The sequence below is a fragment of the Tigriopus californicus genome, chromosome 3 (genome assembly GCF_007210705.1).
Source record: "Tigriopus californicus strain San Diego chromosome 3, Tcal_SD_v2.1, whole genome shotgun sequence".
Taxonomy (NCBI): Eukaryota; Metazoa; Arthropoda; class Copepoda; order Harpacticoida; family Harpacticidae; genus Tigriopus; species Tigriopus californicus.
Window position 1 is genome coordinate 14013153 of NC_081442.1, and position 12701 is coordinate 14025853.

At 41.1% G+C, this 12701-nt stretch overlaps 2 protein-coding genes across 2 annotated transcripts; one reads left to right on the forward strand and one right to left on the reverse strand.

The window, feature by feature from the left end:
- Window positions 1-1049: 1049 nt before the first annotated feature.
- LOC131878445 (uncharacterized) lies at window positions 1050-12645 on the forward strand. The gene is made up of 10 exons (XM_059224425.1): window positions 1050-1595; window positions 2738-3871; window positions 3943-4173; window positions 9415-9654; window positions 9730-9867; window positions 10354-10476; window positions 10539-10775; window positions 11374-11691; window positions 11757-11900; window positions 12001-12645. The coding sequence occupies exons 1-10, from the start codon at window positions 1244-1246 to the stop codon at window positions 12498-12500; spliced, it is 3417 nt and encodes a 1138-aa protein (XP_059080408.1). The 5' UTR covers window positions 1050-1243; the 3' UTR covers window positions 12501-12645.
- LOC131878449 (axoneme-associated protein mst101(2)-like) lies at window positions 5455-6586 on the reverse strand. The gene is made up of 2 exons (XM_059224429.1): window positions 6339-6586; window positions 5455-6265 (listed from the first exon to the last, which is right to left on the reverse strand). The coding sequence occupies exons 1-2, from the start codon at window positions 6485-6487 to the stop codon at window positions 5578-5580; spliced, it is 837 nt and encodes a 278-aa protein (XP_059080412.1). The 5' UTR covers window positions 6488-6586; the 3' UTR covers window positions 5455-5577.
- Window positions 12646-12701: the final 56 nt, after the last annotated feature.

Below are 12701 nucleotides of genomic sequence, written 5' to 3' on the forward strand. Positions count from 1 at the left end.
TGTCGTCAATTGAGTGGGAAGTATCATTAGCCAGCCAACTATTGCAAAATCGAGCTTTCATCGTGAGTCATCAATAACTTCACTGAAGAGAAACCTGGACTTACAAAGACATAAAAATTTTAAGCCGTAATATCTGACATTAACATTACCTTCTTGATTTACGAGATTTATTAAATGTAATTTTCGTTGAGCGTCGAATCAGTTTCTATGAACTTTTTGCTGCACTAAACACAAAATCTTAGGTTTGTTTGCGCCTTTGAACAACAACCGTTATTCACAGTTTGCGTATTTCAAACGAAAACAAATGTATGCTTTTTTTATTCTCCAGCTGATTATTGAGTTTAATAGACGACGGGCATCTAAAAGTTAACTTCAGTGACTTTCGTCTTTAAGCAAAAAAAACGATCAACGAAGTTAAGGTTACGGATTCAATAATGACTAAAGCTATTTTGTACAGATGATCAAGATGCATGAATCTTCAAAAATGCAAATATTAGTAATAAATGAACAATGCAAATGATTGATTCAAGCAAAGATTGATTGAAGAAGGAGAAGGAGAGATGTCGAACCACACATTATTTAAACGTATGATTTAGGTTGTTGTAAATATCCAAGGAAATATTCTCAATAGTAATTTGATTTGTTATACTTTATTCTCTCTGAGATGCTTGCGCTCATAAGATTTCTCCTCAACTTGAAAAGAAGAGAATAACTCTTTTATAGATCCTGCAGTGTGTGTCAAAGCTGATTGAAGAAAACAAGAAAGATACAAATGTGGTCACAATTTCTTTTCGAACCGTTTCTGTTCTGTCTTGATTTTTTTCAGTGTTCAGACCTCCAAGCCTTGGTTCCAAACAAAGTGAACAGATTCCAACGACCCCGGTTTGTTAATGATTCTCTTGAAACTCAAGCATCACATCCACATGCTGGTCGTGAGCGGTGTTGACACTAATGAAGATGCCAACGACCCTCTTGAGACTGAGACGAGTGACAAACAAGGACTGAAAGAGTGCTTGCCCCCTCTGAAACTTGTTCTCTCTCACATGCTTTTGATTTGAAATATCTGGCGAATATAGTTTCGCCGAATCTACTCTTTCATCTTGTTCCAGTGCCAGTGTTTGCGTGAATGGGTGATTTAAAATCAGCAGTTTTTTTAATTTTAGATTTTAGTGCTTAGGTGTGGGTGAGAAGTTAGAGTTTGTGCTTCATTTCAGAGTTCATTGAACTCTCTCGAATCATCAACATGAGGGAAAGATTAAAGCAAATTTTGGTGGTGTGCGGTTGCCTAAGTCTTACCTGGGCCAAACCAGAGCCTCAAATGATTATTAACCCTGGTGTTCCACCGAATCAGCAATATTTCGTTTGTCAGATGTCCAATGGAGTGACGATCTCGGTCAATCAAGTGTGTAATGGTTATCCGGATTGTCCATACAACGAGGATGAAAGTATTTGCTATCAGAATGGAAACAACGGTGGGTTCCCTGACTATGGGTCCAATTTTGTGGAACCACCCAATAACATGGCCCTCATTCCGGAAGGATTAGTCAAGTTGCCCGACCATCTCCAACAAAAGCAATACAGCTATGGTTTTCCAGGTACCAGGAACAAGTTCTTGCTTGGAGTTAACATTTGACTTTAACACTCATCAATAGAGTCAGCCAAGATATGTTATTAAAAAACTCCGATCAAGCACTAAAATATGCACAAAAGTAGGCAAAGGTACGCAAAACAATCTTCTTTCAAACCTAAGACATGCGTCAAAGCTGATCTAAAAGAGCAAAAATGGTCAAAATGCACATAAATACTCTACAACTAACAGGAATATTTCAAAACCAACGAAAGGGCAAATGGCAGGTAAACAGAATATTCATACAAGGAAAGCGAAATAATGTTGCATTATCATATCTTCACCTAAATTAATTACTTCAAGACATAACCATTTGATATTGACGTCGACAATCAAAATAACAATTTGCTGACAATTCAGTTGGTCAAAATCCCACTGAGTTTGATTAAAATTGAACATCAATTGTCCGGACATCACATTGGGCCTTGTGGGTTGGATTATTATTCAAAAGTTTTGTTTGCAAAGGTCATGGAGGAGAATCAAACCGAGAACCTTTCTCTCTTACTAAGAAACTGCACCAATCGCTAGTGGGCGTTCATCACATCTGACCCTAACACATCAACTTCCGACGGCCGCATTTGAATCCATGCAAACTGTGACGAATGTTTTTACCTTGTTTAGACTGCTTTCAGACAACTCATCATTTAAGAGATTTTATATGTTGTTGGATGGAATTATTCGCTGTCTGTCCTCACAACCTCAATACTCGTCAAGCAGGTTCCCCGAACACGTTTTCAGCATGTACTTTCCCTCGAATATCTTACAGTAATAAATGTTTCTTGTGCTTTTACATCGCATTGCTTCGCCTTTCGACAACCATCATTGAACATTTCATATGCATAAAATATGCAAAGAATTAAAAATGCATTACATGCAATTAAAGCTGCTTTATGACATGAAATGGCTAACCCATAGTTTCGCCGTCTTTGGTCATCAATCATCTTAAAAAATAGTAAAATTGTTACAAATGTAGAATGGACGCAAATGGATCTTTTTCAACCATTGAATCCCTCCCACAGTTTAATTCCCTTTTCAATTTCTGGTATCTTGATGCATTCTCGCTTGAATGTGTTATAAAATAAAAGTGTCTTAAACTCCACTACTTTTCAGGGTCAAACGGCATGAGTTATCCGTCCACTAACATGGACTACCCATCAAGTAATATGGACTATCCTTCAAGTAATATGGACTATCCCATGATGACCATGGATTATCCCTCCACCAATATGGGATATCCCTCAATGTCCATGTGCAACAGCCCGCCCCCTCAAACAGCGTGTTCCCTCCCATGGACTAGACCCGCCGAGCGTTACTACTTCAACCCGCAATCCTCAAGTTGTCAATCCTTTCAATCCTACTCTTCATGTGGAGGTCCTTTCACTCCGAACCAGTTCAATTCGGTCGATGAATGCATGTCTTCCTGCTTATCCAACTCGTATCAACCAATGCCCGATTACATGCAGCCAAACACTGATCAAGGATCCTTTGCTTGTCAGAATGGACCCATGATTAGTCTCAGCCAGGTATGCAATGGTATTCCTGATTGCCCCTTTGGCGAGGATGAATCGAATTGTGCTACGAATCAAATGATGTACCAACCCACGGTCAACATGAATGGGAATGATAATATTAACAACATCAACTTGGCCGTCCAACCGGTCAACCCTTCATCTGTGATTGTCCTCATGGCCTCTAATTTTGACAGTGCCATTGCGGCTCATCCTCGGATCTTGGTCAAGTTCTACTCCAGCCAATGCCATACCTGTCAGGAGTTCTTGCCCAAGTACAAGGATGCCGCCGATACTGCGAAGAGAATGAATCTAGGCGTGACCTTTGCTCAAGTCGATTGTGACGCGGAGCCGTTCCTCAAAGAGCGGTTTAACGTCAACAGCTACCCAAAAATCCTCTTGTACGACTCAGCTTTTCCAATGGGAATGCCCAGGCAATTCTATAAGAGTTATGGGTTGACCTCCAACCAGTTACTGACTTGGCTTCAAAAGCAAATCATGTCCACACAAGGGCCAAGTTTGACCATCATGCCTTGCCAGATGGGTCAATTTCAATGCGGGAATGGACGATGTCTAGAGGAGCACTTGGTCTGTGATGGATTCCGCCAATGTCCAGATGGTTCGGACGAGCAAATGTGCGCTCCCAAACCAATTGAACCTCCCGCAAAGATCCCAGAACCGCAAAAGCCGGATGTAGTTGTCCCACAAGCCAACCAAGGCCAAGACCAGCAACAAGGTTGAGAGCTAAAGTCCGATATCAACTCTTTATTGCATCTCAAGAGGCACGTGTTTCTTCCTCTTCCACAGCATGCGATTTCCAATGCCGAGATGGAACTTGTCAGCCCATGGCCCATCGTTGTGATGGGAAGAAGGACTGCTTGGATGGAATTGATGAGGACAATTGCATACCCGTTGAAAAGCCCCCTTGTCAGCGAACGGAGTTTACCTGTCACGGCAATGGAAAATGTCTGGACTATCTCAAGCGATGTGATGGCCAACAAGACTGCGAAGATGGATCTGACGAATATCTTTGTAATGGTAGGTTCAAGAAGATACTTAATTCGTAATAATTGATGGCGTAACCACATGACTTGGGCTTTCCTGGGGCTTTTTATCATGACTGCCGTTCAAATCAGTGTGTGTCTTCTCTTCCTGGAAACGTTGTCTTGATTATGTAACCGTATAAGGACTCAGCAGTGCGCTCTGAAGTCTTTGTTTCCAGTGTCAGTACGCAACCCAATGTAAGCATCTACCTGCCAAAGATTTCATGATCAGCTAACTAAACGACCAATGCTGGTTCAGTGTTGGCAAATAGCATTGTCTGTGAACTGATTGATTCTTATTTCTTGGTTCGGAGTGATTTTAGCACTTTGAATTGTACACATATTTCTAAAAACAGAAGTGGATTCCATGCCTAAATTCCATCTTATATACCTTAGAATACCCCTAATCCTCATTCATCGAACAGGCGAAAATAATTCACTTCATACCAAATATTTAAAATGACGGGAACAGGCACTTTAAGTGCAATTTAGTGGTTGTGAAACAATTCTAAAATTTTAAGTGGAGGGGTAAAAAGTCAATTAATGTTACCACGAGTTTTCTTGACATATTATGTCTGGGGTCGAGTTGTCCTCGAACCCTCACATAGAGTTCGATAAATAATGAGGTCAGTGCGGCCCTATTACGGCTTTGGGTCAAGCGTGTTGTGTTACAGAGTTGGCCTTACATTCATTGATGGTCCTCCACAGTTTTTGATACATTGTTACGGGCTAGCCCTTGGTTAGCCAATCTTGTAATGAAAGTCCGCTCAATGACCTTTGGTTTAACACATTTGAACACTCCACTTGTAGGTAATGAAGATAAAAATCTTGAGTAGGTCTCATCTATGAATGATTTAGGCGTAGTCCTCCAAAATAAAGGAAAGTTCGATGAGCATATCCACTTGAAGGTGGGTAAAGCTTTACAAATGTGTGGTTGGATATATCGCACGTTAAAGTTTAGCGATGGTGTCACGATCCTAACTCTGTACAAGTCGATTGTTCAGCCGCATCTTGAATATGCCTCACCCATTTGGACTCCAATGAGCTCATTAGGTTGGCAAAAGGTCGAACAAGTCCAAAGATGTTTTATTAGGAGCATCACAGGAAGTCGAGGGCTAGCCATATCCATCAACTGTAATTCGTTGGTGCAGAGGATGTTCCATGAAAATAAAGTTTAATCAGAATTGAAAGAGTCCGTCTTGAATTGCTGGTGATTACAATCTTAATAACAGAAAGGAACTCTGCATAAAAAATAACTGACTGTGAACAGACCCAATTTGGAGGTTGAAATTTATTCACACATGTAACAATTTTATCTCTTTCCTAAAAAAGGAATCACAGTATCGAATAGTTGTATCAACAATTGAGTTTTATGAATAAAAGGAGGGTATTTCTTATTTCACCCAAAAATGATCTTATCAGAGTTATCCTCCTCTGTCGGTTTGTCAGAGTCATCCGTTCCTCCCGTTCGGATATCGACCACCACATCCTTGTGAGCCAAATCTTTGTCAGCTTGGCTGGCAAAGGCACCACTAAAGGCATCGCTGACTGTTTGAGCATCATAGCCCCCATTGCCGGCTTGTTGGTTTTGACCACGGACATCGTCAAATTCATCTCCATCGCAAACCTTCTTCTGGACCTGCTTGGGGATCTTGCGGTGTTCCTTGCGGCACTCCTGTCGAGGTTGATCCTGGCAATCCTCATAAGGAACTTGGTCGCATTTCTCCTTGGTCACGTACTCGCACTTCTCATCGGGGACATTGTAGCAGTCCTCGTAGTCCTCCCAATCGCATTTCTCGTAGGGCGCTTGTCTGAGCTTTTGGACCTGCTCGCACTTTTGCTTGGGCACATCCTGGCATTTGGTCAGATCGTCCACCCAAACCTTGGAGCCGTAGTTTTCCTCCCAGGTCTTCTCACATTCCTTTTCATAATAGGTCTCGCACACTTCCTCTGAGTAAGGCACGTCTTTATAGGCTTGGGCACATTTCTGGCGCCTCTTATTGTCACATTGCCTCCTTTGATACGGCTTACACACTTCATCCTCGTAAGGGGAACATTCCTTTTTGTATTTGGTGTCGCAGACTTGCCTGAAGCATAAAGAAAGTACAATTATCATCTGGAATCATTCATAGTTTGAAATGCTTCAAATGCGGAACTTACTCATATTTGGTCTCGCAGATATCGTTGAATTCCTCGATGTATTCAACGGTGGGAACTAGTCGGCATTTTTGCTTTTGCGGTGCGCCACCGTATTGGGGTCGGGCATAGGTGCTCAGAATCAGACAAGAGGTCAGGATGAGAACCTTCATGGTGTTGGATGCTTTGTATGTGTTTACTCTGAAACCTGTTACTTTGAACTCGAAGTCGAGACGACTACTGACAAGATGTGGTCTACCAGGTAGCTTTATAGTCCGAGCCTCTTTTAGAGCATGCTTGATTCAAGAGTGAAGGTACAAAGTGACCAGCCATAATTTTTCCACAAACCGTCTCCATCCGATAGGAATTGTAACGAATATGAGTTTGGGTGATTGTTTTTCTTTATTGGGTCGGCTTTTCTTGATTTCATTAGGGCATATGTCGTGTGTGTGCAATGGGTGGGCCAAAGTATTTGATTTCATTATGTTACTGCAAAGACGCGAATGCAAGGCTAGGCAAGCAAAATTCGGCCACACTATCACATTGTGGATTTCCCCGGTGGACTTCGTACAATGGTCTGGAAGATGCTTGGCTTTATCTGAATGAGATCCATTTTTGGTTTCTTTGAACTCTGGCAATGCGCACTTTTAGCTGGACTGACGTTCGTGCGAAGGCAAGCGTTATTGATATGCAAGCATATCAATTTGAATGACCCGTATTTACACACTCGAACGTCACAACGGTGATTTTAGGGAGCATGCACGAATAGAAAACAAGAGATGCGAGTTCTGAAGTGCCTATGAGGTCATATTGAAAGGGGATTTCCAAACGCTCCAAGAGACGGAGAAATGTTTTTTTTTCCCTTCTATCAAGGTGAACAATGCGGGATGCAACTCTTTGCCAATACCTACAAAATACACACGGGAACAACGGGGTAGCTTTTTAATAGTTCTAAGAAAGAAGGAGTTGTGTTCTTAGTATCGGATTTGAAAAGTCTGATAAAACACTGCGCCACTTCCGAAGAACCTTGAAAATGCAAATGCGTTCAATGATTAGGTAAATGAACCTAGCATGCAGTTGATCGAGTAGTGTAGTTTTGTAGGAGTTGAACTGGATGCTTAATTTCTAAATTACATGCAAGCTTGTTCAAACAAAAATTAAACTTTAATTCAAACATAATAAATGGTATGCAAACGCAGAACTTTACTTTTATGGCTAAGAGGCGGAAATTATGGCTGGGGAAGATAAAAGAATTAACGTACAATGTAAAAGTAAACCTTACTAAGAGTAAAACCATGTCTAAAACATGAATGAGGGAAGGTACAGAAGGTGAATGCGTAATTAGTTGTAGCTAAAGTTCCAAGTGAAGAACGAATTAATCAGAAAATGTTTATAATAATGATAAGCTTTTGTTACTACTCATGATTAATTATGATTGTATGCCTAAAATAAGAAAAATTATGATTGTACATAGTCATACCCTTCATCTTTGTTATTGAGGAGATCAGGCGAATGAGAGTTGGGTGGAGAAAGTGAATCCAGTATAGTTTTAGATCTTGACGATTTCAATCCGACTAGTGTTAATGTGGAAAGAGCGGGGGGGGGGAAGCAGACAACCTTCATTAATGGAATACCATGGCCTATATCTTGGCGATATTGACCTAAGGCCGTGTCCTTAAATAACCGGGAAGTTGATGGATGGCATTGTGCAATGCTACCTCTGAATCTGCCAAGAGAACTACATAGGTCGTCTGCATATGTAAATATTGTACCTGTACCGGAAGATTATTGATGGTGATGCTTTATTGTGTGACGTCTTTGAACAGATTGAAAGGCTTTGGCGATAGTGGTCCCCCTGCGAAAGGCCAATCTAGGTGAAAAATAGCAAGTGGATAGAATAGATCCTCACTACAACGCCTGGAACATCTGAATTTTACGCTGTACGGGGCGCTTCTGCCTTTCCTTTTCCACGCTAACTCCCTTTGAGGACTCACATGTCTAACACAATGCATATATATCCCAGGAAAAATCCATTATCTTTTTTTAATGCCTCAATGGTGGAGTTCTAATGCTTCATCAAATGAATAAATAAATTAGCTCAAAAACCTCTCGAGCAAACTGGATTGCATCTAATACCAGTTTCGGCCGAAAATGTGCAAAATGTGCAATTCACTTATGTAGTGCAGTGGTGAAATGCCATACCAAGTTTGAAGATAAATATTCAAACACATCTTAGAATTTTCTTACATCACAAAATGAAGAGGATAAACTCTGAATCCACTGCTTTATGGGATTCTAGCTCAAATTAAGAACTTTCATCCCTTAAAAATATTTTAAGACAAAAATTTTCCAATCCTTTTCAATAAGAGCTAAGTGCACATTCAGTTACCATTTGAATAAAACTTAAGGTATGATCATGGCGTCACTAATGCACAACATGGGATTAAATGGTCCCATTTTCAAAACTAAAATTAGTGATGCATTTAATTGAATTCTGAAGTTTTTAATTTTTAATTTTTTGCTTTGCGGACTTCCTTACCGCTGCTGGGATTGGAATCCCAGCAGTTCAAGACGAGAAATTTACTCATTTTACTTAACTTTTATTTATGCATATATTATTTGATCGACCAGCGAATTCGAGTTGGCTGATCTGTCTAACCCTTGAATTTAAGGTTGATCGGGAATTTTAGTCAAAAGCTGGTCCAAGTCTGACTTAAATCCTGCCACTGGATCAACGCCTACATATCCTCTACGAATATTTGAAGGCAGCAAATTGAAAAATGAAGGAGCCCGAGAAAGAAGAGAAGTGGACTTCATTGTCTTAACTAGCCTGGATTCTCGAGGGCTTGAAGGTGCTCTCAAAAAGCACATTAAGCCTCTACGGTAACTACAATTGACACTAAATCCTGGGTTGGGACAAAGCTCATGAATGCTTTTGAAAACGTACAATATCAGATACCTTTCGTACCTTCTCTGAGTTTATGCATATCTTTTGACTCTTATCATGGCATTTAAACCATCGTAGTAGGTTGACACTCTGTCAAGCATTGTTCGTTCATCGTCAGTCAATGTGTGTTCCTGTCTTTTTTCCTGTATTTAGAGATCCAATGCGCCAAAACCGAATTCATCTGTGAGGATCGGACGTGTATCAATTACGCTCTCCGATGCGATGGAAATATCGATTGTCCAGATCAGAGCGACGAATATCAATGCCCACGTCGATGTGACACCAACACCCAGTTCACTTGCAACAATGGCCAATGCATTGATAAGAAACTTCGTTGCGATGGGGTGCCCAATTGCCGTGATTCAACGGATGAGATCTCTTGTGAAAGCAACAGTGAGTTTGTGGACATTTTCTGCTTACTGTCCAACTTCTAAATTCGGATTCATTTCATGATCTTTTCAAAAAAAGTTGTCTCTGGCCTATGCGACGACGAAACCCAATGGGAGTGCGCCAATCATCGACGATGCATCGATAAACGAAGGCTCTGTGATGGATACTTTGACTGCGGGGATAATTCTGACGAGGACCAAGACATGTGCCAAAAAAGTATGCCATTTTTTCTAATCCGCCGATTACGCCATTTGATACTTTTGTTCTTCAACACTTTTTTAGCGCAATGTCTGTTTAAATTGGATTTCACAGTAACAAAGTACCGTATAGCTTTTCCACGTGGCTGGTAAGCTTGATCACAAGGGATTATAAAAATGATTTTCAATCAAATATTCTACTAGAGACGAAGATACTGCGTTCATTAACTGCGGTGCAATCATGCCCCCCTTTCCAGACCATTTGATTTTTGAATTCTTAGCTGAAATAACGTATTCATACCCTTATTCATTCTAAAAAGGTTCTTCTTATATAGCTTAGGAAGCGTTTTCTTGCCAAATAGCTGATACTTCTGAAAGCTTCTTGTACATAAATTGCACTTCCTCACAATTTTATACACAACCCCTGAAAATCATCTGTTAATGCCCGTGATTGACGATCCACGTGAAAGGATTAATGAGTGTATTAATGATTGATTGATTCTAGTGGAATGTCAAGAGGAATGGCAATACCAATGTTTGGACCGACAGCGTTGCATCGACAAACGCAGACGTTGCGATGGGTATCAGGATTGCTTGGATGGGTCTGATGAAGGCCAGTGCACCGAGGGTATAGACCATGATTTCAAATTCCCACGTCAACATTTGCCCAAAGCTCTCCTTGATTTTCAGTCACATGCGATTACTGGCAATTCAAATGCAATGTGAGTGCCCTATGCATAGATAGCCGGCGTCGATGCGATGGGACCAATGATTGCGGTTCCAACGAGGATGAAGAATTTTGCGATAGTGTCACTCCCAACCCATATATGCCCGAGTACCTGCCAACTCCAACCCGTGCACCTGCACCCGCACCTTTGCCCACAACCCTAATGCCAATTGTGACAGTGCCTGTCCCAAACGAACGAGGTTTGGAGACAATTTATTATTTGCTCAGATTTTACAGATTGTTGTAACCGATACAACGAAAGTCAATCATGGATTACAGATGGGAGGCAAAATAGGTTACAGGGTTGGGTCAAAAAGTGATTACTAAATGCAGTTGTACAAAACAAGACTTAATCTAAACTGATCCAAATGAAATCAAATCGGTAGGTCATTGGGAAAAGCGCAATTATTGTTCATTGTTTTGACGCTGAAGCTGGAGCAGCTTGAGTAGTATTTGGAAATGTGCTAAAATTGAAATCGACAAGGTGGTCATATAAATCACATTTCTCAAACTAATCAGGATCGAGATTTGGCTTCAATTTTACGCTCCTTACTTCAAAGAGGTTGGCAATCAACGCAACTCGGTTTCAGTTCAGATAGCTGCGAGCATGTTATAAAGTTTATTTCTATTTCAGAGAGCATGTTTGCATAATTTGATATGCAAGAGATCACATGAAATGCGAAAATGACCATCCTTGAATCTTATGATCACTATTCTCCATTTACAGTACCTACAATGTTAAAGTAGATGCATTAAACTTTTAAATACAATGTCTTTGAATTTTCTTTCCTCCTGCAGATTGCCCTCAATTCTGTTCTACTCTAATGGAACCAGTCTGTGGAACTAATGGACAAACCTACAACAACGAATGCCTACTCAAAATGGCCAATTGCACTTCGGACCAGAGAATTCATATATACTCTTCAGAACCGTGTCCCGTGGCCCCGGCAGCCCCACCACCAACGTCACCACCCAATTCATTCGAGAGATGCAAGGACGGATGGAACTGCCGCAATCTGGATTGCATCAACACTAATCAAATCTGTGACGGAATAGCGGATTGTGACGAAGGAGAGGATGAGAAGTTCTGCCCCAGCCCCCCAGATGAAGTGCCTGGTATACTGAAAGGATTCCAGTCGACTTCATTAGCGCAATTCCATCCATAATATGATTCTATTTAGAATACGCTGTGGATCTCTACTTTCCGTGTTACGATGGATCTCAATTCAGAGTGTCCCAACGCTGCGATGGCATGCCGGATTGTCCGGATGGCGAGGACGAAACCAATTGTGAAAATCAGTTCGAGAGTTCTCCTCAAGTTAAGCGTAAGTTCCAAACACCTTTTTTCTTAGCTCTTTCATGTTCTTACTTCAACTTGGCTTTAACTAACATTAGCGAATTGTAAATTAAAAATGTAATTTTTAGCGCCTCCAATGTGTGATCCCCTGGACGAGTTCACTTGCAAAGATGGAACTTGCCGTCCAAAGGACATCCGTTGTGATGGAATGGTCGATTGTGAAGATGAGTCTGACGAGTTCGATTGTCCCATGGATGCCACTACCCTGGAACCAACCGAGTCGGGAACCACCACTGACCCTTTTGCCGAAGAAGACGAGTCTGTCAACTGGTTTGGCGAAGACCCAGATTTCATTGTCGAGGAAGAAGAAACCACCACCGCCATCACTCCGACTGACACATCTCTTCTTGGTAGTAATGATCTTCAATACAACGACACTGCAACAGTAACGACTAGTGTTCCGGACACTATTCCAGCCGTCCCATCTGAAACGACTGTTCTCTATGAGACTGCAACTACCATGGAACCCATTAAGGAGGAAGAGGAGGCCGCCACCACCACAGAGGGACCCTTCTCAGAGTTGGACTTCGATCTGGATGATGAGGATGAGTGGTTTAGCCGTCGATAATTCGTCGCAATGTGCATTCGATCTAAATATTAGAATGATTTTTACATGGCAGTGTATTTTCTTCTTCAAGTTTCTTGCTAATCTTTTTGGATTGATGTGTCATAATTGAAAGTTGGTTTTGAAATAAACGGTTGAATGAAAACGATTCTACTGTATTATGGACAAGATTCTTGATTCAAGTATGTACAGCAATTCCATCCT